This window comes from Populus trichocarpa, chromosome 12 (genome assembly GCF_000002775.5).
Source record: "Populus trichocarpa isolate Nisqually-1 chromosome 12, P.trichocarpa_v4.1, whole genome shotgun sequence".
Lineage (NCBI taxonomy): Eukaryota > Viridiplantae > Streptophyta > Magnoliopsida > Malpighiales > Salicaceae > Populus > Populus trichocarpa.
In genome coordinates this window covers 1,785,035-1,812,736 of record NC_037296.2, presented here as the reverse complement: position 1 = coordinate 1,812,736, position 27,702 = coordinate 1,785,035, and the positions used below count along the sequence as shown (strand labels likewise).

The 27,702-nt window shown below is 37.1% G+C and overlaps 5 protein-coding genes and 2 non-coding genes across 17 annotated transcripts; 6 read left to right on the top strand and 1 right to left on the bottom strand.

Annotated features, from left to right (window-relative positions):
* The first annotated feature begins 46 nt into the window (after positions 1–46).
* Positions 47–117, top strand: TRNAG-GCC (transfer RNA glycine (anticodon GCC)). The gene has a single exon. It is a non-coding gene; the product is annotated as a tRNA-Gly (tRNA).
* A 5-nt stretch (positions 118–122) lies between these two features.
* Positions 123–208, top strand: LOC112323704 (small nucleolar RNA snoR114). The gene has a single exon (XR_002977194.1). It is a non-coding gene; the product is annotated as a small nucleolar RNA snoR114 (small nucleolar RNA).
* Positions 209–1,170: 962 nt separating this feature from the next.
* On the top strand, positions 1,171–5,041 carry LOC7464273 (uncharacterized). 6 transcript variants are annotated; one of them, XM_024581850.2, is made up of 7 exons: positions 1,172–1,470; positions 1,976–2,074; positions 2,455–2,532; positions 2,761–2,879; positions 3,705–3,895; positions 3,992–4,085; positions 4,611–5,041. In XM_024581850.2, the coding sequence occupies exons 5-7, from the start codon at positions 3,782–3,784 to the stop codon at positions 4,739–4,741; spliced, it is 339 nt and encodes a 112-aa protein (XP_024437618.1). In that variant the 5' UTR covers positions 1,172–1,470; positions 1,976–2,074; positions 2,455–2,532; positions 2,761–2,879; positions 3,705–3,781; the 3' UTR covers positions 4,742–5,041. The 6 variants fall into 6 exon arrangements, with proteins under 6 accessions (XP_024437620.1, XP_024437618.1, XP_006376652.1 ...); XM_006376590.3 differs by lacking the exon at positions 1,976–2,074; XM_024581849.2 differs by having other exon boundaries at positions 2,455–2,879.
* Positions 5,042–5,980: 939 nt separating this feature from the next.
* On the top strand, positions 5,981–7,984 carry LOC7464272 (uncharacterized). Its single transcript, XM_002318390.4, has 2 exons — positions 5,981–6,128; positions 7,381–7,984. Exon 2 carries the CDS (start codon positions 7,401–7,403, stop codon positions 7,782–7,784), a length of 384 nt encoding a protein of 127 aa, XP_002318426.1. The 5' UTR covers positions 5,981–6,128; positions 7,381–7,400; the 3' UTR covers positions 7,785–7,984.
* Positions 7,985–11,339: 3,355 nt separating this feature from the next.
* Positions 11,340–18,812, top strand: LOC7464270 (CLP protease regulatory subunit CLPX1, mitochondrial). 4 transcript variants are annotated; one of them, XM_052446072.1, is made up of 15 exons: positions 11,340–12,401; positions 12,920–12,981; positions 13,806–13,924; positions 14,501–14,584; positions 15,074–15,120; positions 15,703–15,777; positions 15,887–15,964; positions 16,181–16,237; positions 16,435–16,505; positions 16,614–16,713; positions 16,849–16,953; positions 17,244–17,306; positions 17,447–17,569; positions 18,268–18,376; positions 18,523–18,812. In XM_052446072.1, the coding sequence occupies exons 1-15, from the start codon at positions 11,868–11,870 to the stop codon at positions 18,540–18,542; spliced, it is 1,647 nt and encodes a 548-aa protein (XP_052302032.1). In that variant the 5' UTR covers positions 11,340–11,867; the 3' UTR covers positions 18,543–18,812. The 4 variants fall into 4 exon arrangements, with proteins under 4 accessions (XP_052302032.1, XP_052302033.1, XP_052302030.1 ...); XM_052446070.1 differs by having other exon boundaries at positions 11,400–12,401; positions 18,268–18,423; XM_052446071.1 differs by having other exon boundaries at positions 11,401–12,401; positions 13,824–13,924; positions 18,268–18,423.
* A 1,804-nt stretch (positions 18,813–20,616) lies between these two features.
* LOC7496400 (E3 ubiquitin-protein ligase SINAT4) lies at positions 20,617–23,998 on the top strand. Of its 3 annotated transcripts, none has more exons than XM_024582628.2 (4): positions 20,637–20,838; positions 20,953–21,564; positions 22,140–22,526; positions 23,411–23,998. In XM_024582628.2, exons 2-4 carry the CDS (start codon positions 21,532–21,534, stop codon positions 23,771–23,773), a joined length of 783 nt encoding a protein of 260 aa, XP_024438396.1. In that variant the 5' UTR covers positions 20,637–20,838; positions 20,953–21,531; the 3' UTR covers positions 23,774–23,998. The 3 variants fall into 3 exon arrangements, with proteins under 3 accessions (XP_002318423.1, XP_024438396.1, XP_024438397.1); XM_024582629.2 differs by having other exon boundaries at positions 20,639–20,838; positions 20,953–21,164; XM_002318387.4 differs by having other exon boundaries at positions 20,617–21,164.
* Positions 23,999–25,118: 1,120 nt separating this feature from the next.
* LOC7464269 (pentatricopeptide repeat-containing protein At3g49240, mitochondrial) lies at positions 25,119–27,441 on the bottom strand. The gene is made up of 2 exons (XM_052446069.1): positions 25,445–27,441; positions 25,119–25,365 (listed from the first exon to the last, which is right to left on the bottom strand). Exons 1-2 carry the CDS (start codon positions 27,375–27,377, stop codon positions 25,301–25,303), a joined length of 1,998 nt encoding a protein of 665 aa, XP_052302029.1. The 5' UTR covers positions 27,378–27,441; the 3' UTR covers positions 25,119–25,300.
* Positions 27,442–27,702: the final 261 nt, after the last annotated feature.

Below are 27,702 nucleotides of genomic sequence, written 5' to 3'. Positions count from 1 at the left end.
AGGTTTTTGAATCCTTATACAATTAAAGGCAGAGAAGTATCAACAAGCACCAGTGGTCTAGTGGTAGAATAGTACCCTGCCACGGTACAGACCCGGGTTCGATTCCCGGCTGGTGCAGAGAAGAGCAATGATGAAAGCCGAGCCTTGGCGATGGTAGGGTCCATCGCAAACATCTGATCACCAGGTGACACGTGGCTCTGCTGAGCTCTTTGCTATCTATTTTTTAAATTGATCAATTCTGTGAATCTTTTTTTTTTTGAAAAATAATTTTAAAGTGCTCAAATCTATAATTGTTTTTTACTTAAATTGTGATATCTTTTTATTATTATTTAACGTTAATATGTGGATTAATGATTTATATCCAACCTCTTCTTTCGTTTTTCTGAAATCAAATTTTAAGATTAGCATCCATGAAAAATTATTTAAATACATAATATCAATATTAAAGGTGTGTCCTTCAAAATCATCCGGAAATAAGATTTTATCTAAATTAATATACAAGCTGGTTAAATAATATTTTAATCATCAAATAAATAAAAAGAGAATATCATTCTCCATTTCATACCAACTTTATTGCTATAGAGTTTGAGTTGTTTGTGCGTGCTTTTAAAATTATTTGATTTAAAAAAAGAAATTTCAAGTTTTTTTTTTATGTTTTAAAATTGTTTTGAAATACTAATTTTAAAAATAAAAAATATTATTTAAATATATTTTTAAATAAAAAATATTTTAAAATAACAAAAACATTGAAACATGTGTATAAATAATTAGTAAATGTTTATGAGTTAAAGAGTTAGTTATTTCCATCACAATTCACTCCCCGTTTGACATTAAATTTTGGAAATGTTCAAAGTTAATTTTGTTTTTAAAATTAATATATTTTAATGTTTTTAAATTATTTTAATGCGTTGATATTAAAAATAATTTTTAAAAAATAAAAAAAATTATTTTAATATATTTTAAAATTATAAATATTTTAAAAAATAATTATTACTATATTTTCAAACACGCTCTTGTTTTACGTAGATGGAGAGAAATGTGTGTAATTGATTTATGTTTTAGTGAAAACTAGTGTTTGTCTGTTTGTCCCCCCGGGAGATGCTCTATTTATTTGATTTTTTTTGTTTTATATAATCTCTTATTAAAAAAAAGATAAAATAAATCTTTTATGCATAACTTATTTGAAAGATAACTGAGAGAAGGGTTAAGTCAATAAATTAGATACATTTACCCTAATCTCTCTCTCTCAATCTCAGGCTCTCAGCCATTAATGATTCAACAATTAACCAGGCACCGTGAGATCGACGGCTTCCTCTTCATCAACAACACTCTCCTTTTTTTCCCGTCATCAACACTTCAACAGCTTTCTCTCCAGTCTTCACTCTTCATCAACAGCGCTTTCCTTTTTTTTTTTTTCCCATCATCAACGGCATCCTTTTCAGTCTTCACTGAATCATTATTCATCAACAGGTAATACTTAATTGCTTATATTGAATTTTTCTTGCTGGAAAGGGATTTTCAGCCCCGGTTGTTCTTTGTCCCATTCCATGATTTCTCCTTCTTTTCTCTCCTTACTTGAGTGTGTGACACAGAGATGGTCACCAATCATCATAGACAATTTCTTTTAATTGCTTGAGTTTGATCCTTTGTTGAGTTCGTTCCAGTAATTCTACTTCTTTGCAAGTCTTTTCCTTTGTTAATCGTTCCAGTAATTCTACTTCGTTCCAGTAAAAAACTGGACTCATTTAAATCAATTAAAATTTCAAAAGTTGATAGAGTTGCTATAGATCTGTGAAGCTGTTCTTGGTTTAGGCTATTTGGAAACTTGCTGGTGATTTTTTTAGGAGAAGGTGTTACTTAATTTATAGACTGTGGATTGTGGAATGTAAATTGTGAGAGAACAGAGAGTGTAAAAACAGAGAAGCAAGGTAATTTTTCCTATTTCAAATCATCAAGCAAAAACTTCAATTTGCAGAAGACAATAAATTTACCAAACTGAACAACTGGAAAAGCTCATCTTGCTCGAAGGGTGTTGCTGTCCGAATCTTGACTCTGTCGTGATTGCATGGCGATGGTGAGTGAGGAACAATGGAATCTATAGTTTTCATGCCAGTAATAGGTTAGACAAGAGGGTGTAAGTTTTGAGGAAAAAGTTTGTTTTATCCTCAACTTAATGGGACATTTCAATTTGAACAATCTTTGCAAAAAGTAGTAAATGCCATTTTTTAAATCAAAATTTGTAATAACCTTTCTGTCACAATTGAAAGTTCTTAAGAGAATTGAGATGTATAGCATGATTCTTAAGTACGTTTCATAAAAATCAATCCTTCTGTCACAATTGAAAGTTCTTAAGAGAATTGAGATGTATAGCATGATTCTTAAGTACGTTTCATAAAAATCAATCCCATTTTTGCTTTTTATATGTTGTCTTAAGTATTCCTTTTCTTTTTTCAGTTTTGCCGTGGTAAAAAAATCAGAGCTAGAATGAAGAAAATGGAGATCAAACATTTGGATAAGCATTTATGCTAACTTGTACCTGCCACTGCCAGGCTATTTGCCAATAGCCAACTCTATTTTGTCTAGCTCTGCAGCAGAAGCATTATTAATTATAGCCTTTTTTCCTTAGTTTGATAGTCTCATTTTTTTTAAAACGTCGATAATGCCATTCCCAATCATCTTTGATTATTGCATATACAGTCTCCGTGAGTCCACCACCAGCTAACACAAAAACTAACATCAACGCTGCCTCCTTCTCTACAGACCATCCCTCTCGCCATCATAAAAAAGACCCCACCAGAACACATCTCCATCGCGTTCGGCCCGCCAGCAGCCGACTGCACCTCGCGGTTGCTGCACGAGGCCGTCATCTGCGATCACCGGTAAAGCTCTGATCTTTTTCTGTTTTTGCGTTGATGAAGTTGAGGGCTAACCTCAATCTGTGTCCATTGCTCTGGTCAATATCTTGTCACAGCTGCTCCTTGGCTGAGTTGATTTTTTTTTTTTTTTTATGAAGTGATATTCATTGTTACCACAGTTGCATGCTTCTTTGAATACTTGTTTGGGATGAGAGTGAAAGTTGAGGGCAGAAATAGTTCCTCTTTGATTACAAACATTGATTTGAGATTTGATGAATGGACTAGTTCTCAGAACTTTACCTGAGAGACTTCGGTTCTGTTTGTATGTTGTTCGATTTTTGTCCACAAGCATTGATTTCAAGTGCTTATTGTATTGATTACAAGCATTGATATAGGCAGTTTTTGATCTTTGAAGTGTACTCGTTTTACCTTTACATATTAGAAAGTAACTAGATTTATGAGATTGTTGCTGGCCCATTTGAGGGAGGTTAAAATTTAGGTATTTATAAAGTTGATGTTTTTTTTAAGCTTGAATTGTAACTACTGGGTTTTGAAAGTTTTGATTTTTTTGAAGGAGATAGTGGGTTGTTCGAGTGTGATCAGCTTGTTGTTTCGATTGTTTTTTCTCCCATGTTTGAATGAAGACTGTTGATTTAGACCTTGGGTTGGATTCATGGTTTAATTTGTAGCATGCGTTGATAACTATAAAAACTAATTGGTTAGAAAAGGTATTTTATCTTAATACGCCAGTTTATCATCTTAATCCTAAACACATTGACTGTTGGAAATTTTCATATTTACTGGGAAGTGTTTGAAATTAGGTTTTTCTGAGTTGATATTTGTTTTCAGGCCTGAAGGTTCTGACTTTTCTAAGATAGGAGAAAGAAGTCGTCAAATTAGGGTATCAGAGAACGAGGAAGAAAAAAATGGAATTTTGCCCAACATGTGGGATGCTATTGCGATATGAGACGCCAAATATGGGGCAAGCAGCTAGATTTTATTGCCCTACCTGTCCCTATTTCGCTTCGATTGAGAGCAGGGTAAATTATTAGTTAGTATAGATTAATTTGGCCTCTTTATTTCCTTGGTTTGTATTTTTGATTGAATGATGTGACTGACTGCTCTATTGTGATTAGGTTAAGATAAAGAGAAAGCAAAAGCTTGCTAAGAAAGAAATTGAACCTATTTTCACCCTCGAGGACATGAAGACAGGCGGTGCTGAAACTGATGGTGCTTTTCTTTGTCTTTTTTCTTTTTGTGTTTTTGGTATTATCTGTTGTTGTGGAATGGAGGAATTTTTTATAATATTTTGCCACTTTGGAAACTTTGATATTGTTTTAGTTGTTGTTGATCTCCTTTTGTTTCTACATTTTCTTAGAACAGTTTTCGGGTTTTCGAATTGAATTAGAATGAAGTAACTAGGTTGGCACCAAGTTCCCAGAATTAATACAGGTTGTGCAAGGGTTGAGTTGAGTTTATAAGGTTAAGCAGTACCTGTTAACAATGCAATGAGAGAAATACTGTCCGTATTTTGCCAAGATCAGACCAAACCATGATGTTCGATTTCCACAGTTCCGAATGATTCCTAAAGTTTTAACTTGGTGTGGAGAGAATTAAACGAGGAATTCAGTTATTGGTGTAGAAAGAATTCAATTTTAGCAGTGCAGATGAAGGCCAACTCAGATTTTTTTTCTTGGTGTTCTTTCTCAATCTTTGTATCTTTTTTGTCTGATTTCCCTTCCTTCTTGATGGCAGCAACATGTCCCCATTGCAACTTCGGAAGGGCCTGTTTCCAGCAGATACAGATTAGATCAGCTGATGAGCCAGCAACAACATTTTACTTCTGCTTGAATGAGAAGTGTGGGAGGATGTGGCGTGAGGACTGAGGACAGCAACCTGTCTTGTAAACCTCACAAATGACACGCACATCTTCACATGTCTCGAGTTTCCATCCTCAGATGCTTCAAAGTTTTCCAGTTAGCACGTTTTTGTGTACAATGTTACAGATTTGAGACATCAGTTTATACAGGAGAAGCTGCTAAAAATGTTCCGATTCCAAGCAAACAGCTTAGCTTTTAGGTTCTTTTCTCTTGATTAATTCCGGAGTTTTTTCTTTTCTTCAGGGTTCTCCTTGTTTCGGGCTTATTTAACATGAATAAAAATAATTACTTTTCAACTTAAACAAATCGCATTGATTAGCTTTTAAACTTTATTAATAAATGATAAATTTAAGATAAAAATTAAAAAAAATTATCACATCAATATAATTAGAAAAAAGAGAGAGCTTGGTAATGGGATTCACATCTTTGAATGCAGGAAGTTGAAGAATGAAATATACTTGTTTGACAATCAAGTTCCATGCTTTCATTAAAGGTTTTTCTTTCCAATCATTATCCCATGATCAAAGAATAAAGACGATGATTCTATGAGGAAAAGGAAAAACAGAAGAAGAAGACCATCCAGGTGAAACCTAGACAAGTTTAGCTATTTCTCGCAAAAATCCATGGGTTGGGGACTGACTATCCCGTTAAAAAAAGGAGCCCAATTTCATTTCTGAGCTTGTGTCACTCTAATGCAGTCTAGCTCATGTTTATTCGGTAATAGGATATATAATATTTTTTATATTAAAATTTATTTATTTTTGATATTATTACAACTATTAAAAAAAAATATTTTTTTTCAAAATTTTTTTTGAAGCAACAAATAAGACACTGTCTTGTGTATTTTATACCTGTAGTCTTAAAAGTAAATTATTTATTGAAATGATTAAGGTGACTTTGGTTTAAACAGAGTTTCATTAAATTTAAAATTGTTTTTGTTGAAAATTATTTTTTTTAATATTTTTGGATCCTTTCTATATATTATAATATATCAAAAATAATTTTTTAAAAATAAAAAAAATATTATCTTGATATATTTCTAAAAATAAACACTTTAAAAAACAATTATTACCACATTTTCCAACACCCATTTTATCTATTAATTTGTGACTTGTATCATCTAGTAAAATTTTGGGTTTTTTTTTTTACATAATTTGTTTTTATAAAATCACGTTGTTTGGAAAAAAAAAAAAAACAATATAAACCCACTTGCTTAGCCCATGACATGATGCTTGGGCTGGATCCTTATCCGGGCCGGTCCTATAACAATTTCTACTGATGGAGTTGTATGTGCCCGACCACTTCAGCTCTATCTAGCCGGGACTGGAAGGGAAGAGTGACATTCCAAAACATAAGCCAATCACTCACTCCCTCACTTTGCAGCTACTCTGTCGTAAGCCTCTCTCTCACCTTTCTTCTACTAATTGAGTTTTGTATGTTTGATGAGTTTATTGACATGAGTTTTGTCTCCTCTAAAACGGGTTTGCTTCATATTTTTGCTTACTGCTTGGATTTAGCTGCTTCTTTTGATTTTCTTTCTTCGGTTTCTGAAATTGATGTAGCCAGTGACTTAAAGGGTTTCATTTCAACCTTATCTAGCAGAAAGGAAAATAATTTTTTTGTAAGGATTGATTTAGGGTGCTATATAATTGATAAAGTTTTGATTTTTCAAAGAGAGGATTACAAAATCAACTTGTTAATTCAATTGTTTGTATGGGAAAGAGTGTTGATTTTGGCATTGGGTTTTATTGGTGATAAGTAGTCTTGTCTGTAACCGGGTAACCTAGGAAAAGTAGGTACACGCTGTATTTCAACTTTTGTGGCTTTGATGCCTTAATCTTAAAAGAAGATGATTTTTTAAGAGTATTTGTAGTTACAAAGAAGTTTTTGTAGAGCTTGAGATTCTGCTTGAAGTAGTCATTGCTTAGAGGAATTTTAGGATGGAAGGTACTTGGCTCTTGCCAAAAGCAAACGAATGGTTAATCCATGTGTTTGCACAGCTGCTTTTAGATGAATTAAAGATCTTATTTTTGACGATTGTTGTCGTTATTCTTGCTTGTTATGCCTTTTTGGCTACACCTATTTAACTAGGTAGAGTAGGTAAAACTGTATTAGATGTTACGTGATACAAATTTCTTGATACTAAATGAGTTGGGTCTTTCCCGAAGTTCTTGTTGTTGCAAGGAAATATAAATCTCATTCAGCCTTCTTGTTGTTACAAGGGGATATAATTTCTCATTCATCCTGTAATAAAATTAATCTTTGTTGATTGAAACTTTGGGATGGATGTTGCTAGGCTCCAGAGCAAGATGTTTTGTGATACTAATCCATTTGCAATCACAGCCGCTTGTAGGTTGAGTAAAAAATCTTCTTTTCGATGAAGTGATATCTGTTTACCTTAATTGCATTTTTCCTTTAAATTTCTGATTGGGGCGAGAGTGAAACTTGAGGGCAAAACTACCTTTTTCTTTGATTACAAGTATTGATTTGAGATTTGATGAATGGACTGGCTCTTGGAACTAACAGAGAGACTTCACTTCCTTTGTGGATGTTGCACAATTTTTGTCCAATCTCTTTTTTCATTGCTGTATCTTAGAGCAATGTATACATCCATTAAGCACCACATGTTTCTTATTTTGTGGCAGTAAGCTAGACGACCTGAAGAATGGCAAGCAAAGCTGTGAAAACTGTGGCAAAAGCCGTTTCAGAGTACCAGTACCCATGGAAGGAGAAGTTGGCACAGCACAAGAATGAGCTGTCCAAAGGTGTGTGGGGTTACTGGAAGCTGGGGGCATGGACGCCGCTCCATATTAGTGGTCGTCGGCGGGCTAGACTTCGCAAGGAAGTCCTCCTCGCCGGAGAAGACTGGCCATATGATCCAGAAAGGAAGGAAATGAGAACCAAGATGAAAGGACACAAGTGTGATAGGATTGCTGCGGAGAGACGGGCGAATACTGCCAAGCTGATGGAGCAAATGCCAGAAATGTTGCTGGCATACAAGAAACGTAGGTGGGAGAAGAAGATGAAGGAAGAAGACAAAAATAAATAAATATTTTCCAATTCAATGCTGTTTCTTTTTTCAAGCTGCTTATGTAGTAGCTGTTGTCAAAAGAGTTGCATTGATAGTAGGGCGTTTTCCCTCCCAGAAAGAATTTTTGTGTAAACTCTGGTTTGCTTCAATGTTTTTCCATGGTTTAAGGAAACTAAATATCCTGTTTTATCAGGATAAGTTGATGGAGGTTGTATTGAGTTCTCTCGTATTGAGTCCAATGTCCTGACCACTAGACCATGGAACCATTTGTCATGCGTGTGCACGCAAATACACACATATATGAACAAACACGCCACATGATCTGTACAGATGTAGCAAACTAATACTGTTACACCTTACAACAGCGTTCACTGAGCCAGTCACCTGGATAAATTGATCTTTTGCTCTTAACCAAAAGAAAAGTATAGCCAGGGATTGTCTTGGTGTGTGTTTGGTCACCTTACAGTTCAGACAACAATCGGTGTTTGGAGCCTGGAGCCTGGACCAGGTCACCAGACCAACACTGCCCTAAAACTAGGTTCTCCACTGTTTACTAGCATTCACTGTCTAAAATCTAAATGCAAGTGTCCATGTACTTTGTAATTTACACGGTTTTTGTTTTGTTTTTAACGAAGCAAGAGATCATGCAAATAATATTTACAGATTATTCGCCATTCTTTTAGCTTAAAATTTACATTTTTAAAAAAATATTTTTTTATAAGATTATCATAAATATTTTTTTTTTTATAAATTTAACCCGTTATATATATATATTCATGTAATTAAAACAGAACCAATTTATTTTACGAATTTAATTATATAACACGAGCCGCAATTTTTTCCCGTGCTTTTAAACATGTTTGCGACATGTAATATTATTATGAAAATCATGGCCCAGGTAGTAATATTGTGTTCTGCAATGGTAGTGATGTTGGGATGATGGAAAAGGAAATGTGCAACGAGGCCATTATGGTGCCACTGAATTTAGTGGTGATAAGAAGGAGAAGGGCGGAGCTCAGGTTTCTCCTTTCAAACGTAAGCCTGGCCGACCAAAGGGTTCAACAAAGAAGAAGAAAGATCATCAAGGTGAAGAAAATCGCGCCCCAGGTGGTGATATTGTGATAGGCAATAGTAGGGATGTTGGGATGATTGAAAAGGAGAAGTCCAGTGAGGCCACTGGTTTCAATGGAGAAGGAAATGAGAATAACCCAGTAGAGGCTAAGCATATCCTTGGTGCTGGACAACGTTTTGAGGGATCAGTTGGAAATTAATGAGATTGTTCAGCCAAAGGCAAAGCGGGGTCGACCAAACGGTTCAGGGAAGAAGCAAAAAGATGTTGCACCTGAAGCAAATCAGAGCTTGACTGGTGATTTTTTGGGCAATAATGATGCTGGCATCGGGGCTGTTACCCCTGTAGCATTGGAGAGTGAAAGAACTACTCTTGCAGGTGCGGAGGACGCCGTAACTCCTGCTGGTAACAAGGGTGGAACTGAGGCTGTTACACCAAAAAGGCGTGGGAGACCAAAGGGATCCAGAAAAGAAAAGAAAAGAAAAGAAAAGAAAAGGGAACCATGGAGATGTTCCAGGTCAGAATCGAGAAATTACTGGTGAAACCAAAGGTTCTATTGTTAGTGGTTTATTGCCTACTAGACCAATGGGTTTGGAGAATGAGAGGACAACTCTCGCAGGTGCGCAGAGGACATATCAATGTGTTATTGATAGTGGCAACAAGACTACTGGTTCAATGCGTTTGAAAAATGACGGGGCAAGGGCAATGCTTGATGAGAATATTGGAAGCAATAATGAACTGAATAATGAAAAAACCCTAAGCATAATCAAGGGTGACTAAAGGACTCAGAAAATAAGCAGAAAGATCTTGCTGCTAATATCCAACAAAGATCCCGGTGACATCATGGGTAGCAATGAAGGGGCTGATGATGTACTTAGGTTGATGGGTTTGGAGAATGGGACAACTTCTCCTTTTGATGGAGGCAGGGCATTGTGTAGGGAGACCACTAATAGTGGTGAAGAGAGGAACTCACTAATAAAGCCCGAGGACAAGCGCAGCACAGTGAAGGGATTGAGGAACAACAAGCAAAAAAATCTTAATGTTGATAGCATGGACATTGCTGATAATATTGTCAGGAGCTATGAAGGTGCGGGCAACAAAGCTAGGCTGATGGATTTAGGGAACGTGATAGCTGCTCTTTTGGGTGAAAGGATAAGAAATTTCCTAGTGAAGCCACCGGTGTTAGTGGAGAGGGGAAGAAAATTGTAAAGCCTAGGTTTGGCCGACCAAAAGGCTCGAAAAACAAGCCGATAGGTGATTGTCAGGAATTGCCTGGTGATGTTGTGGATAGAAACAAAAATGCTGACAACATAACTAGGCAGGTGATTTTAGAATTTAGATAATAGGATGGTGCTCCTTTACGTGAAGAAGAAAGGTTGTTGTTTATTGAGGTCACAGGCCATAGCGGAGAGGGGAATGAAATTAGAAAGCCTAGGCCACTTGGCCGACCAAAGAGCTCAGTGGAGAAGAAAAATCCTGCTGGTGGTTACCAGGAATTTCCTGGTGAAGTTATGAACGGTAATGATGGCAAGGATATTGTTAGTCTAATGGGTTCGGAAAATAGGGTGACTGCTCTTTCAGCTGAAGAGGATCAGGTATTGCCTGGTGAGGCCACTGGCCATAGTGGAGAGGCAAATGATATCATACGGTCCAGGTGTGGCCGACCAAAGGGCTCGGTGTACAAGAAGAAAAATCTTGCAGGTGGCAATCAGGCTTTGCCTGGTGAGGTTATGCATGTCAATCATGGTGAGAATGCTGTTAGGTTGTTGGGTTTAGTAAATGCGGTAGCTGCTCTTTTCGAAGAAAAAGGTAAAGCATTGACTGGTGAGGCCACTGGCCGTAGTGGAGAGGGGATTGTTCCAAAACATAAGCCAGGCAATCCAAAGGGGGCAAAGAGCAAGAATACTCTTGCTGGTGGTAGTCAGGGATTGCCTGGCGAAACCTTGCATGCTAAAGATGCTGGTGAGAGAACACCGAGGCCAACTAGTACAGTGATGGGTTCAGAAAATAGGGTGACTGCTCTTTCAGGTGAAGAAGATCAGGTATTCCCTTTGAAGCCACTGGCCACAGTGGAGAGGCGAATGATACCATAAAGTCTAGGCGTGTCCAACCAAAGGTGATAACAAGAAGAAAAATCTTGCAGATGGTAACGAAGCATTGCCTGGTGAAGTTATGCATGGAAATGAATGTGAAAATGGTGAGGCCATTGTCCGTAGTGGAGAGGGGATTGTTCCAAAACACAAGCCAGGCAATCCAAAGGGGTCAAAGAGCAAGAAAACTCTTGCAGGTAGTAATCAAGGATTGCTTGGCTAAGCCATTGACGGTAATGATGCTGGTGAGAAAACAATGAGGCCAACTGGTATAAAGAACGAGAGGGCAGCTCATCAAACACAGACATGAGAGCCCAAAGGCATCATTTGTAAAGGGAAGTTCGCTGTATGCAAGTACTCTAATGCAGAAGATAACAATTTTCAATGCGTATTCTCGTGGTTGAACCGGACGCCCAGTGGGCCAATCTCCAAATCTATACCCTATCCTTGAATTTGAAGATTTTTCTTCTTTCTTTGTTAAGGTTGAAACTGTGGATTTTCTTGAAACTTTTGGTCTCACCAGATATTTCCTTAAAATTCTCTATTTCCTCTTTCAATTCCTTTATATTACTGCAAAAATTCTCCACCTATAATTCTCAATAAAAGTGAGAATAAAAATCTCCACCGAGACAAGATACCCAAAAAATCTAAGACATACCCATTTTAATTCACACCAAATTATCCACAACCCCTCTTTCAATTTCCAATCTTTACCACTCTACAAACCCTAATTCTCCCCTCCCTGTTTCCCTTAATTTCTCTCTTCTGCAACGAAATCCTCCAAAAATGCTTGATAATTTGAAAATCTAAAACATACACACTTCAATTCACACCCAATTATCCAACATCCATCAAATTTTCAATCCTGACTCATGAACACCAAATCTTTTCCACTCTCTTTAGCTTAAATTTCCCTCACTTTCCTGGGAAAATTCGACCACCATGGCCGTTGCTGCAGTTAGAGGCAAACCCACCAAAGAAACTGCTTCTCAATTCAGATACTTTATGTTCAATTACATGCATGTGGGAAGTCGCTTGTCTAGTGCTCACTGTGCTAGCAAAACTACAAAATGGGATGACCATTTTGCAAATACTCCTCATCACTTCACTTCTTTCAAGCCTGTTTCGCTTTGCGGGGAGTTTGTTGAAAAGGGTACTCAATTGTTGGAAAATATGAGAAGTAGCGGTAATTCAAGTAAAGACTTTGATAGGAATTGGAGTCAGAAAGTGAGATATAATAGTGGTGATGGGTCTGGTTATGGCGACCCGCCAGAGGTGTGGGAACCACCTGGTGATGGTGTTGCAAAATTAAAGGTGACTGATGGAGGAGTGAATTTTAAGGTAGGGAGTAGAGATGGGTCTGGTTCAAAGGATGGGTCTTGGGGTGGATCAAAGTTGGGGAGTAGCTTTCCAACGCCGAAGGACATTTGTAAGGCACTTGATAAGTTTGTCATTGGGCAACAGAGAGCTAAGAAGGTGGGGTTTCTTTATTGTGGTTTGGCATTTGGCTACTTATTGTTTTTAGAGTGATTTTTGCTTTTAGATGCAATAGAAGTAGCTTACCAATCAGTGCCATCATAGTTTTGGTTATTGTGGCCAGCATTATAATTTGAATCAGTTTCAGAAGGAAGATGCTGTCTTTAGATTGTCTAAATTGTTCATGGTTCTTGTTTTGAATGTAATATTTTGTTAAATTATTAGATGCTGAAGAATAACAAAACAATGGACATGCTTCATTGCTTTAATGGAAATTTTTTATATGGCCTTTTATCGGAGGATGGCTATAAAAGCATAATGTTTTCATAATTGTCGTATCTTTTTGAAGTGAAGAAAGGAAAACTGTCTTTATTTTGAACTTTCTTTATTTTTCATAGGAGTTTAGGTATGCAACCACACATGGACAATGCTCTGTTTTGCTTGCTTGACATCTTGTTTCATTTTAGTATTGTCTATCTGCCTTTCTACTCATTTTTCTAATTTTGTATCGTGAACAGGTGCTCTCTGTTGCTGTTTACAATCACTACAAGAGGATCCATCTAGAGTCTGTTAAAAAATGGTCAGTTTTATTCCTTAGTAGTAAATGTTGCTCCATTGTTTTCTTCCTTTTCCATATGCATAAGTTGAAAAGAAAACCTATTGATCATATGCCAGGCACTAATTACCCATTCAAAAATGCAATGGCTTTTGATTTACTAATACGCAATTGAACACAAATCACAGTCATGCCATGGAACTTCATCTCTGACTGAATGTACTGGTGGTTCACCGTATTTATAGCTGCAAAAGTTTTTCTTTTGATGTCTTTTAAACCACATAATATTTTGGCCTTAGTTTCATACCTAGCTCCAGAGCTGGTGAATAGCATTGAACTGTAATTACAGCAGAGGTTTTTTATTCGATATGAAAGTACACCCTTTTTCTTTCCTTTACCATTTCCTGTTCTTTTTTTCTTGGATTTCCTGCTGATAAGGTTAATATCATAGAGTGCATGCAAACTACTACAGTATTCAACTTGTGTTATTAATATTATCGATTGAGTGACTTTCTTTTGGTACCTTTTCTTGTCTTTCTTCCTTTCTATTCACTCAAATGAAGTGGCATTGGTGAATCCTTTCTTCCCTTTCCCAGTCACAGTAATGGTTTGTCTGTACTTCCCTTGTCCATTGGGCATGGAATGCACCGTACCCTTCACCATATAATAAGCTAGCAAACTTGATTATCCTCTTTGGGTACATTGTTTTGTTCCTCAGAGGTTGCTGGAAAGTCTACTGGATCATGGGGTCAATATTCGATAGCTAGTTCATGTTTTGTCCAGACATGAGTTGCACTGCTGTTATTCATTATGCTTATTGTGAGAGTTGTCTGTTTTAACATGCTTAGTACAACTTGGGAAGCTAGGTGCAATGCAGATTCAGGCAATGAAAAAGCAGAAACCATGGACGAGGAGGAAGTTGAACTTGAGAAAAGTAACATTCTTCTAATGGGTCCAACAGGTTCAGGTAATTTGTTGTTGTCCTTATTCTGATTGTTCGATGATGTAGTTACTTTTAAATGGTACTAGTAACAAGGTCCCAAGAATAACCTAGCTCTCTAGAGTTGTCCTTACGCTATGATATTTTTTTTTTCAGCGTTCTTCTTTAGATGCTTCTTCTGTTAATATGCTGTATTGAATTGACTGATAATCTGTTACAGATGTTGGTCCCTCATGCATGGATAAAGGTCCCTAGTTGTTGATGATTTTGTTTTGATAGAATAGCTAGTGATGATTAGTCTGGTCATGGAACCTTGTGTCAAAGTTTTACTTGTGCTACTCTTTGTGATGTTTTAATTTTTATTTCAATTTACGCCAAAGATTTGACTGTGGACATTAGAAAAAATTGATGCTTCTATGGTCTCTTTCCCCACTCCTCTCTTATTGCAGAAGAATTAGTACTGCTTCCTTCAACGTTCTTTTGGTCTTTTTTCATCCTAAATATAAATTGTGGTGTGGAATAGAATTTCTGTTAAATTGATTGTTTTAGAAACTGTTAGTTACTGTTCTCACTTCACTGTTTCTTATGTCATTTCAAGGACAGGGAAGACATTACTTGCCAAAACCTTGGCGCGGTTCGTGAATGTTCCTTTTGTTATTGCAGATGCAACTACTTTGACTCAGGCAAGTTGGTGATTTTCATTACTTTATTGTTGTTGACCTATTATGAACTTTATCGCTTATTGTTTTCTCTCACCTTCAATTGGATTTTCTTTAAAATTTATTTCATTTACCCAACTCGCATCTAGATTAGTCGTGTACTGCTGTGTATTTTGCCTCGGCATTTACTTCTATGGATTGGTGAAGATGCAAAAAATCACGTTGATATTGATGGTTTGAAATCAAATGGCCACGTTTCTTGAAGGGGACAAACATGATCATATTGCTTTAGCATCTGAAATAAGATGTTTGCACTTGGGTTTCTCTTCTTAGACCCCCCCCCCTCCCCTCTTCCTTTTTTTTAAGAAAACATAAATTGGAATATGATTAATTGATATGTTTTATTACTGCAATTCTTCGGTATTGTACATGAATATTGGTTGCTGATGTATGCATGTTAGAAAATCTTGTCAGGGAAGCTGATTTTAAGTTACCATGAAATTTTATGTGCAGGCAGGATATGTCGGGGAAGATGTGGATTCGATGTTATACAAACTACTGACAGTGAGTTCTCACAAATCTTATTTATATTCTGCTTCAGGCACTTTTCTACATGGGAAAAGCTCTTACTCTTCTCCGTGATATATGGTCCAGTGCTATTTTAATTGTCATTCATTAACTTGTTGCTTCCATAGCTTGTCTTAGATTCTTAGCCTATTCTCTCAAAACTTGTGAACTGGTATCTTATGTTTTCCTGATTTAGTGTGGATATATGATAAGCTGTTGTGGTATATGGTTTTGGTTTTGCCTGAGACTGAGACTGAGTTTATTTTCATATATTAACTGGTTTTTTTCTTCATAGGGAGAGGGAAAAATTGAGCAGTCTTCATATGAGCAATCATTTCATTGTTTATGGTCCTTAGATCCCTGGCAACTAAAAATTCTGCTCAGAACTTACACATACACATTAGGATATAGTTGACATGTGATAATTGTAAACTCTTTTTGCTTGACTTGTTCAAATTTTCAGTGGGGCCACTGTACCAATTATCATGGCTCTGCTGCACAAGTTGGACACTGAATTAATATCTTGCCTATTGTGAATGAACAAGCCTAAATTTTTCCTTTCTTTTCTTTGTATCTCAGGCTGCTGACTATAACGTGGCAGCTGCTCAGCAAGGCATCATTTACATTGATGAAGTTGACAAGATCACAAAAAAGGTTATGTCCGCCATTTTACCATCACTACTTTCATCTTTATTTCTTTTCTTAAAAAATTGCATTCCCCTTCTAACATTATCTCTACATCTTCTGTCTTTTCAATATGCAGGCTGAGAGTGTTAACATTAGTAGAGATGTGTCGGGGGAGGGTGTACAGCAAGCATTATTGAAAATGCTTGAAGGAACAGTAAGTGCTGCCAAAAGTTGCTGGAGAAGAATGATTATGAATTACTTCATATCTCTGCTGGCTCAATTCTATTACCATTGCTACTGACATAGCTAGATGATCCATCTGTAACCTTAGTTATGTACGGAAAGATTAACTTATTGAATTGTTAACTTCTATTTGGTTATTTTTTTCCAATCATATGTTTACAGCCATGTTTTTTTTTTCCTGGTCTAGGTAGTCAATGTTCCAGATAAGGAAGCTCGAAAGCATCCTAGGGGAGACAATATTCAGGTAGATACTATGTGGTTTGTAACAAATGCTTCTGACTGGTTTGCAAATTATCCACGTAATAATATCCATGGACATGTTTTGCTATTCTTAAAACTTCCTGACAACTATAGACATGGTCAAGTCTTCATGTGACTGTGAAAAGTCAGCTGCTGCAATTGCATTTTTTCTTAATCTCTTATGATCAATTTTTTTAATAGATCAACACAAAGGATATTCTTTTCATATGTGGGGGTGCCTTTATTGATTTGGAGAAGACCATTTCTGAAAGGTTTTACATACATACATCCTCTCGCCCTCTCTCTCTCTTCATGTGGTAAAATATGAATCCTTTTTTCGAAAAGGGAAATGTAAGTAAATATTTATGACATCCTTGCAGGCGCCAAGATTCATCGATTGGGTTTGGTGCACCAGTACGTGCAAACATGAGGACAGGTGGTGTTACGAGTGCTGCCATGACATCATCTTTATTGGAGACTGTAAGTGAAAACTGGTCTTCAATTAGCAACATCTTTGATGGCCCCCCTTTGACTTTTATGCAGCTGCCACTGTTTGTCTTTGCTACTAACTGCTTTTAGATACTTGCATATTATTTGAACTGAAATCTTTGCCAGGCTGAAAGCAGTGATCTTGTTTCATATGGTTTGATACCTGAATTTGTTGGAAGATTTCCTATCCTCGTCAGTTTATCAGCTCTCACTGAGGATCAACTTGTCCAGGTATATATTGTCGAAATGTTCCCTGTCTAATAAATCAACACATGTTTGTTCTCTTTAATGATGCTAGCTTTCTGTTGGAATCATGGAGAGGTTTGAAAATTGTTTGATATCATGGATAATAAGCTTAGACTTGCCCTTTTCCATTTTCCACATTTACGGTGGTTTGGTGGAAACAAAGTAATTGATGCGTTTGGTCTACATATGCTCGTGAAGAATTTCCTCATTGTTTATAACCTTATTGTTTATTTGGACTTCTTTGTCACTCCCTAACTGGAAATAATGTTCTATAGGTTCTGACAGAACCAAAGAATGCCCTTGGGAAGCAATACAGGAAGTTGTTCCAAATGAATGGTGTAAGCGTTTTTCCAAGCCACACGCTCTTTTAGATGTTTTCTTGGATAAACATTGTACTCTTAATGAATTTGTTGCTTATTCTCTTGGACAGTAAACATGTTTAGTTTTAAAGCCATCCAATTCTCCCTCCCCCCTTCAGGTCAAGCTACATGTTACAGAACATGCTTTGAGATCAATTGCTATAAAAGCAATAACCAAAAATACTGGGGCTCGGGCCTTGCGGTCCATATTAGAGAACATCTTGATGGATTCCATGTATGAGGTATGACATCCCTCCCCTCTCTGTTTTTTTGGGCAATTCCTGATTCTGATGGAAAATTTATATTATGAGAAGAAGCCTGTCCCGGTATATTTGAAAGATGGACGCTAATAATTAAAGCATCATATATAAGTCTCTTCCAGTTCCAAACTTCTTCTTTTAGTATTGACCCCTTGTAAACTGAATTTATTGGATTCGTCCATGTGCCAATGGCCCAGAGGTGGTCCAGGTTAAAATGCCTTTAACTTTGCATTTGACTGGAAGGGAGTCCATCCACAGGGTGGGGTAGGTATAACTTTCTTGAGGGAAAATGGAAAAAGAAAGAGCTACAAAGAAGAAGTACCTCATATATGATTGACAACCATTATCTTCCTTGAATAGTATTTTACCATGAGGTGGACCTCTAGGGTTCATTACAACTAACCGGTCCTTCAATGTTCATAGTGTCATTTGATTTCATGTTCTGAGATAGGATTTTGCATTGGTTGTTGTCAATTGTTTCTAAGATTTTTCTCCGTTTTTATTTATATCCCAGACCTTGGGCCTAATCTTCCCAAATGTGTCCTGTGAGAAACAGAAGCAAGGCTCTGGGACTCTTTTGGTTTCAACTTGATTGTGATGTTTATTGACTGGAAATGCATCTATTCTCTGTATTTCAGAAAACAATTAGATAATGCAATTCTACCTCCTAAATTGTGCAGATTCCTGATGTAAGAAGGGGGGCTGATATAATAGATGCTGTTGTAGTTGATGAAGAGGCTATTGGACCTAAGCAACGTGGAGCCGGAGCCAAAATCCTGTACGGCAGGGGTGCGTTGGATCACTATCTTTCAAAAAACAAATTAAAGTCATCTGAGGTGGTGTATTAATCTTTGGATGCATCTTTATAAAAAAAATCTTTATTGATGATCCTTGTCTCCAAAGTTCTCATGTCTAATCAATTGATGTTTATGTAGGCAACTGTGGAGGGTTCTGATGGAGAACCAGAGGTGGAATCAGAGCTTCGTAAGATAGTTGCCAGCATGTAATTTACTGGTGAATGTTGTTTGTAGCCTCCTCACATCACATACCTGTACATAATAAGCTCACATTAATTTAATAAACCTAAGTTCTGTGTACACGTTACAATTGCTCAAAAACTAGAGTTTCCCAACCACAGAGTTCAGATTTTTTTTATATCACTGCTGTATTCTACATCAGTCAGCCAAAGATAATCAAGTTCTTCCATCCCATTTTTCAGCGTGAATTTTCTGGGAGAATTAAATTATTGCTGTGGCACTTTCAGCTGTTTTTATTTTTCTTGCCCAAGTCCAGCACTATCTGCTGTCATAGAACTTGCAATAGGATTTGGCTGAAGTTCTCAGCAAATCTTGTGCCCCTCTGGTCCTGCAATTTTGGGGTGTCATTTAGCACCGTGGAGTCTTGGACTCCATACAATAGGAAGAATGTTTACATAATTTCATCAACACTCGCGCTCTATGACCTTTAATAGGGCAGAGCTGCTCCACTGGACAACAGGTAACCCACATGTGGGACTACCTCTTTAACAACTTTTGATGCTTGAACACTGTGACTAGGTGACATCTTCTTAGCTTGTCATCCTTTTATCCTCTTATTACATCAAGCATTATTGAGTCAAAACTTGTAAAAGGAAAGTGAAAGTTGGAAGAAAGTAGATCTACTTATTGCTGAGTCCAAAGCTATTGCAAGGAAGAAAGCAGAACATCCTTACATAGGCTCCAAATAATTATTGTTAAAAGTTCGAAAAGGAAAAAAAAAAAACCATTGTTTAAAGAACAAAACCAATCATGTGGCCTTATCATGCCTTTGTTGTCTTTGCTGGATTTACATTTGATTGCTTACTCTATTTGACAGTATCATGTCATGTCTCCCTTCTCTTCCACTCCTTCCTTCATTGTATATAGAAGTTACACTTTGAACAATAATGCTACTTTTATAGAGAAAAACATCTACCGAAATCTCTTGTTGAAAATTTGATTCATGTTTCAACGATCCAATAAATTAAATTTATTAAACTTTGCTCCGATTTAGGTTATAAGATAAGAGTTAATCTAAATTAATTTAAAACGATATTGTTTTAAAAAAATTTCTTAAAAAAATTAAAACAATACTATTTTGAGAAGAAAATATTATTTAAAAATATTAAATTATATTTTGACGGAGTTATTTCTTATCAATTCTCGTCATGTTTAATTTGAATCACGTAGACAATTTAGATGGAAGTTAATAACTTCATGAATTATCTTTTATTTTTGAGAAGTTAGCATTATTTTATTCTAAAACTTGTTGCTAAATTGATAAAATTCATTTTGTTGAATGTCATGGAAATTTGTTGCCTGGAAATTTAGCATTTGATTCTGATAAACTGATCATATCACGAGGATGCCAAATTCATGTAGGCAGGAAGGAAGATATGTCGAATCAGGGTGTTGATTTAGGCTGTTTAGCACTTCAGGATCCATGGTGTAATTTCAACAATTTGAAACCAAAATTTGAAGGGGAAAAAAATTACTTACAGGATGGAAATAGAAAATTGGACTACTTCTGAATCTTTAACCTAATCATCTAAAAAGAAAGCTTCTATAATTGTCATGTTTTGGTAGGTGATGTGATCAACTCTTCTTTGCATTAGATACGAACATGGATTGCTTCCTCGTCTCCTCAACAATCATTTTTAATAGTGATGAAAATTACTACCCATAAAAGTAATTTTTACTCTATGAAAAAAATAGGTTTGGAAAACAGAATCAGCTAATTGCAGTGTGAAAAAAATTAGCGGTTTAAACAGTTATTTTCTTCTGGTTATTCTCCAAAAAAATGGATTTTATGTATTTGGGATAACTTTCCTATTGAAAATATGCTTAAAATGTTGTTAAGTAACGTCCTTTTCAATTTATCAACAAAATCACTGTAATTTAAAAAAAAAAATTAACAAGCATTAAACCTCTAACAACCGTTGATCTCAAATCCAACTGTCCCATTTTAAATCCAACGGCCATCCTCCTCTCTCTCTGTCCTTACAAACCTTGGAAGTGAGAGAGAACAGAAAAGATAGAGACAACAAGCCAAGAAAAGAATGTTTTTTTTTTTTTTTGGGGAGAGAGAGAGATTCTGAGGAACCAAACAAGCCTCTATTTCTCTCTCTCTCACTCAAAACTTTCTCAAGAAAACAGAAAAAAGCTTGAAACTTTAGATACAAGAAAGAAAGATACCAAAGACCCATTATTGAAAATCCAATCTTTTTCAATTGGGTTCGTGTCTAAATATTGAGTTTTTGCCATTTTAGGCTTGTTGGGTTCTTTTTATTTTTGTAAAAATTTGTACTTCAATGGATTTTGATAATATTGAATGTGTGTCATCATCAGATGGACTTGATGAGGATGAGATCCATCACCATAATTTACAACATCATCACCTTCATCAATTTGCATCACCAAAGCCTCACAATGTAAACAACAACAGCAATGGTATTGCCAATGTTGTTGGGGGTCCTACAGTTATTGCTCCTGCAACTAGTGTTCATGAGCTCCTAGAATGTCCTGTTTGTACCAATTCTATGTACCCACCAATTCATCAGGTTTGTTCTTTGTGTGTTTAATTTGTTGTGAAGATGTGTACTTTATGGTTTGTGTTTATCTGGTCTTGTCTGCTTGCTGTCTTTTTTTTATTATTATGTTTTTGATGTTTGATAGGTGTATGTTAGATCTTATTGGATTTGATAATTGGGTTTTAAGGACATTGGTGATTTCAGGCGCATAGTGATGATGTGTTGTTTTAGAGTTGATGATGGTTGAATTGGATATGTTTTTGGGCTGTTTTAGTGAGAACAATTTTGGGTTTTTGGTGAGTTGATTTCAATGGATTAGTGCTGAATTTGAGCGTGTGAGGGAATTTGACTTGAACGGATGGCATTCTAGTGACGCTTTTGCAAGGGTTGCAATGCTATGAGATCCTCTTTGAGCATTCCTGAAGCTGAGGTGATTCCATTCTGTGAGATCCTTGATCCATTTTCCAGAAGTTAATTCTTTTGCCTCGAGTGATATCTGAACTTCCCATTGTTGCTTTCTTATTGTCCTTTAATGGTTCTTATCAATTGCAACATAAGCTGTCAAGTACTATATCTGCTTTGGAATTGAAGAGAATTTCGTTTCAGTTATGTTATCTGGAGATCAAGCTTCACTTCTTTTTTCTGACTTCATATGTGATTCTTTTATGTTGAGAGTTTTTTCTGGAATAATACTTTGATTTTTTGAAGCAATGATGGCTCATGCCAAGCTGCAAATTAAGTGGGTAATAAGACGTATATCAGTGCTATATAGGTAGAGATATTGAAGTATGCAGCCTAATATTGGCCTGCTGCATTTCATCATTGACTTGTCAACTTTTTACCTGATTCTTCTTATTTATTTCTTGGTCTTGCTTAGTATGCTTGCCTCTACACTGAACTTTCTCTAGTTAATCTTGGAGGGGAATGCTAACATGGCTGTGTTTTGCTAAACTATGCCTACAAACCTACATTAATATATGGATTTTAACCGTCTCTTCCTTGCAGTGTCACAATGGGCACACGCTATGTTCCACCTGTAAAACAAGGGTACAAAATCGCTGCCCCACATGTAGGCAGGAGCTTGGAGACATTAGATGTTTGGCCCTAGAAAAGGTGGCTGAGTCACTAGAACTGCCTTGCAAATATTACAACTTGGGGTGCCCAGAGATATTTCCATATTACAGCAAGCTCAAGCACGAGGCAATTTGCAACTTCAGACCATATAATTGCCCCTATGCTGGATCAGAATGCTCTGTTGTTGGGGACATCCCTTTCCTAGTTGCACATCTAAGGGATGATCACAAGGTGGACATGCACATAGGATGCACTTTCAACCATCGCTATGTGAAGTCTAATCCCCGTGAAGTGGAGAATGCCACTTGGATGTTGACGGTAATTCTAGAATTGTTTTGTACATTTTTTAAACTGGGTTTGCATGAACAATTTCACAAGTCATGGTTAAATAGGTTATAGAATATTTCTCTAACTATGGGATGCTGACATGTTAAACTTGAAGCCAACTTATTTCCACTAAACTAAACTGTAGCCCAGACCATATTCAGATCCTGCCATATAAGATTTCACTAGTTTTACACTGGCTGTCAACCAACCATGTTCAGATCATAGCACCTAGACAGATTTGTCGAAGCTAGGTGAAATAAATTAGTTTGCAGGCTTTTTCTTCTGCACGCAATTTGGCATTGACTCCTGGATTCCCCAACTATCAGAAGTAAAGAAAGGAAGTATATATGGCTGTCACCTGTCAACGTGATATGGATAACATGACATGGTGGCATTATTAAATATCCTAGGCCTCCCTTGGAAAATGAAATCTTTCAATGTTTATAGTGGATGCCATTTGAAATTCCATTACTTACTGTTAACCTAGGTGGTAAAGACATTTCCAAATCAATCATGTTTTGATTTTCATCCCTTAAACTATTCCGCTAGAAGTTCTGTTAATTTTGATGTATTCATAAGCACATTGGCCAGGCTTGATTGCATCTGGTTACTCAATTTGTGTAATTGTGTAGCCTATATGAGAGACATTCACTTCCTTTTATTTTCTGGCATGTGTTCATGTGAGTCTGTCTCTCTAGACAACCAGCCCCTAAAATGATCGAGCAACCTTGACTTGCCTATTTCTGGATTAAGCCATGACCTGCATATTTATTATAGAGTTTATGATTCAATATTCACTAAGGGATTCTGCACGTTCTTTATTTGCTGTTCTGTACCTGATTGGATGGCTTGTCCTTTTTTTTTTTTTTGGTCAGGTCTTCCATTGTTTTGGTCAATACTTCTGCCTTCACTTTGAAGCTTTCCAGCTTGGCATGGCCCCTGTTTATATGGCATTCCTCCGTTTCATGGGTGATGAGGCTGAGGCTCGGAATTATAGCTATAGCCTTGAGGTCGGAGGAAATGGCAGGAAACTTATATGGGAGGGTACCCCGCGAAGTGTCCGAGATAGCCACCGGAAGGTCAGGGATAGTCATGACGGTCTCATAATTCAACGAAATATGGCACTTTTCTTCTCTGGTGGGGATAGGAAGGAGCTGAAGCTTAGAGTTACCGGGAGGATATGGAAGGAACAACAAAGTCCAGAAACAGGAGTGTGCATACCTAACCTTTGTAGCTAAAGGCGAAGTGATTTTGAAGACATTTACACGGTTTGTGTGTTTGAGACTGTTGTGTGTTGTACCTACTTCTTCCATCCTTTTCTTGTATCTTGTAATGGATGGAATTGATGAAACTCTATAGTTTTTGATAAATTTGTATAATAAACAGCTGTTCTTCCATCAACTTTTGCTTGATAGTACAAAAGGTAGGCTTTCAAGCTAGACTGGATGAAGCCACTTACAGGATCTTTGCTGTGTATCTTAGACTATACTGCTAAGATAATATATATATATATATATATATATATATATATATATAGGACTGTCCATTTTAATACCGCAACCTAAGAGAGTAAGAGGTGAATACACAATCCTTGGTTCTTAAAACAGCAAGGCATTGAAATTGTAAAAGTGAAAATGAGCTTATCATATTTTAAGAAAAGTATAAGGAGGAGGTCTGAAGAAGTGTGGTGGAACCTGTAACACAAAAGCTCAGTCTAGTAGAAGAGAATGACCACGACAATTGACAGGCAGAACAAGCCGTTCTGCTAACAAATTAGGCCTATTGAGGGGCTTTTGAGATCAAGCTAACTTGCTTCCAAGCCACTGAACTATTTTTTTTCTACAATGATTTTCATTGCACACATGATATAAATGCTGTTGGTATTTCATATTTGTCATTCTGAATTTTATAGTTATCCATTGTGATGATACTCAATTGTTTACTCAAAATCTCATAGATGCAGAGATGTTTAACAACATATACTTAGTTATAACTTAGCCTGCTACTTATGTGATTGCTGATCTACGTTATGAATACTATCAATTTGATTCAAAGAGTTTGCATGCATGAATTACTGGAACTCCTGCTCATTACCCATTTGGTGTTCAAGGTCTAGTTAACCAAATAAACATATGAACAAAGTAATAGAGCAGAGCCGCATTTACATCAAATGCGGTACCAGGCAAATCTAATTAGAGACAGAATCATTGCTATTTGTTCAGTTCCCGTATGGATAATGCTTCACCATTTGTAGAGGAATATGTCAAGTCATGTCGGCAAAGACAGCAATCCAAGTAACTCCGCATTTTAATTGCTACCACAAAGTTGTTCTATTGAATCATTCAGCAAGCTAACTGTTAACTGATAGCCCCAATATTAACTCCTATAGAGCGTCCTGTGTACTGGGATTCGAGGACCATAGATTTAACACATCCATCTTAAGAATTCCTGATCAAAGATAACTGTTAACTGATAGCCCCAATATTACGAGATTTGTATCAAAAAATGATGGATGTTAAAAGTTCATTGCGTTTAGCAAGGAAAAAAAAAACAAGAATCACGCGCTCATTGTGCACAAAGATCAAAGAGAAATCGACCAAACATGGATCAGCTCTACAAACTCTGAGAAACAGCAGACAGTACAATAAGGATAGGCAAATAAATCATCGTTATTTCCCAACATGTTTAATTACATAAGAATAGATCAGCCTCACACTTCAAAACTATTTCATGTGCGTGAGATGAAGCGCAAAAGTTTTACCATTTCAAGGAGCAACCTGCTGCCCAGTTGCACCATCACTTTGAGCCTCAGTCTCATCTGAATCATCACCTTTAATTACTCCTCCCTGTGTTTGCATCAGTGGGAGAAGACTCTGCAATAGTAGCTTCAGTCTCATCTGAATCATCACCTTTATTTACTCCCTCCTCTGTGTTTACATGAGTGGGAGAAAACTCTGCAATAGTAGCTTCCTCAACGCTTTCTCCTTTCTCAGCATGCCCTTTGTTAGCCAAGGACGCCTCAATGGCATTCTCATTAGCTCCGGACTCTGTCTCAGCTTCCTTTTTTCCAATGGGTGAAATTAGAGAGTTGATGACAGCTTTTGCACTTCTCTTGGAAGCCTCAGCTGCCTCGACCTCTTTGGCCTTAGCCTCAGCTTTCTGCCTCTCTTTCTCTTCCAAAAGCTTTGTTAACTCTTCTTCTCTCCCATCCTTTCTCAATTCTCCCTTAACAAACTCCTGCAGCTCCTCACTAAACTCAGCTTCCTCGTCATCAATTATTCCTTCAGCCATTTTAAGCACCTCATCCAATTTCCCGACATCACTCATTGTCTTCATCATAAACTTGTAGCTCTCATCATCCATCTTGAGTTTCTTCACCATCATATCATAAAATGATTTTGCTTCATCAATCTTCCCCACTTTAACCAACTCATCAACCAATCTATTATAAACTGCCAAGTTCGGCCTCGACCCTGATTCAACCATTTTCCTAAAGTAAGCCGCCCCATCATCGATTCTATTTTCTTTAATGCAAGTATCCATCAATAGAACATAAGTATACTCATCTGGTTTAACCCCCTTTCCATCCATCTCTCCATAAACTGTCTCAGCTTCAACCAGCATTCCATTGCTGCACAGCTGATCAATCAAATTATTAAATGACAAAGTATCTGGATTGCACCTATAATCACCCATTTTCAATAAAACTTCAATGGCATCCTTATACCTCCCTTCCAAACAATACCCATCAACCATAACATTAAAACTTCCCAAATCCACAACCAAACTCTTTGGCGGGTTATGCTCTCTTAACATCCTCTCAAACAACTTCAATGCTTCATCAAATTCACCATTCTTACACAATGCATCAAGCACTGAATTATTCGCAACCGCACTCCACTTGCCCCTCAAATTCTCCCTCAAAAACTCACCATAACACTCCATCGCCTCCTTCTTCATCCCTCTCATAAAATACCCTTTCATCAACCCCCCATAAACGACAACTCCATTCCCCACAACCTCACCTCCCATCTTCTCCTTCAGCTCCTCGTAAAGCCTAAAAACCGAATCTGAATCCCCACTCCGCACACAACCCACCATCAAATAATGATAAATAACCGGATCTGGTGAAAAACCTTTAATCGCAATCATTTCATCTTTCAACTCCAAAGCCTTCTCTAACTTCCCATTATCTACCAACCCTTTAATCATAATCCTATAAGTCGTTGGTGAAGGGCTCAAAGGAGCCTCATTAACCATCTGTTTATAATATTCTAGTGCCGTGTCCGGCTTTCTACAATCTAAATACGTTTGAAACAATAGATTATGAGTGATCACATTTGCAGCAATGCCAGCCTGAGTGATAAACCTATGCAAAGAAAGCAAATCAGAGTACTTTGATTGGCGTAATTGCGCATTAAGCACAGCATTAACAGTGCAAATTGTGGGCTTACAGTTTGAATAAACCGAATGGCGGGTATAAAGTGCAGCTTCTTCAAGATCATTTTCACGAATTAGGGTTAGAATCTTGTTGTGAAGATTCAAGCGGTTGCCAGTAAGAGAGGAAATGGGTTCAGGGAGTTTTGGGGCATTAGGGTTTTGGATGGGTTTAGGGATTTGTTGGGTTTGTTGTTGGTTTCTGTTGAGGGAAGAGAGTGGGGGTTCAATGCGGAGACGGCGTTTGCGGCGGCGGCGTTCGGCGGCGGCTTCTTCTGGGGAGGAGAAGGAGAGGAAGCGGACGGAGATGGTGTGGGATGGTGACGCGTGGCGGTGGTGGAGAGGAGTTTTGGTGGTTAGGGTTTTGAGGTGGGCTAGGAAAGTTGTGGGTTTAGAGAAAGACATTTTTTAGGGTTTTAAGGTTTTGGCAAGGAAATGAAGATTTTTGGTGTAGGGTTTATGGCTATAGATTTTTTTGTGAGGGGGTTAAGAGATGGATGATGGGGATGACCTCCAACTTAGTCCCCAAATAATTAATTTTATCTCCATTAAATTCCTTAACGTTTTTTTTTTTCATATAGGTCCCTCCCTATGTATCGACGAAAAACCCTCAGTTTGATCTTTTTCAAAAAAATACGTCCAACTTTTTGCATTGGTTGGTGACTGGATTGAGAAAAATCTCAAGCAAATTTATTGACAGAAGGATCCGATTGATGATTATGGGGAATCA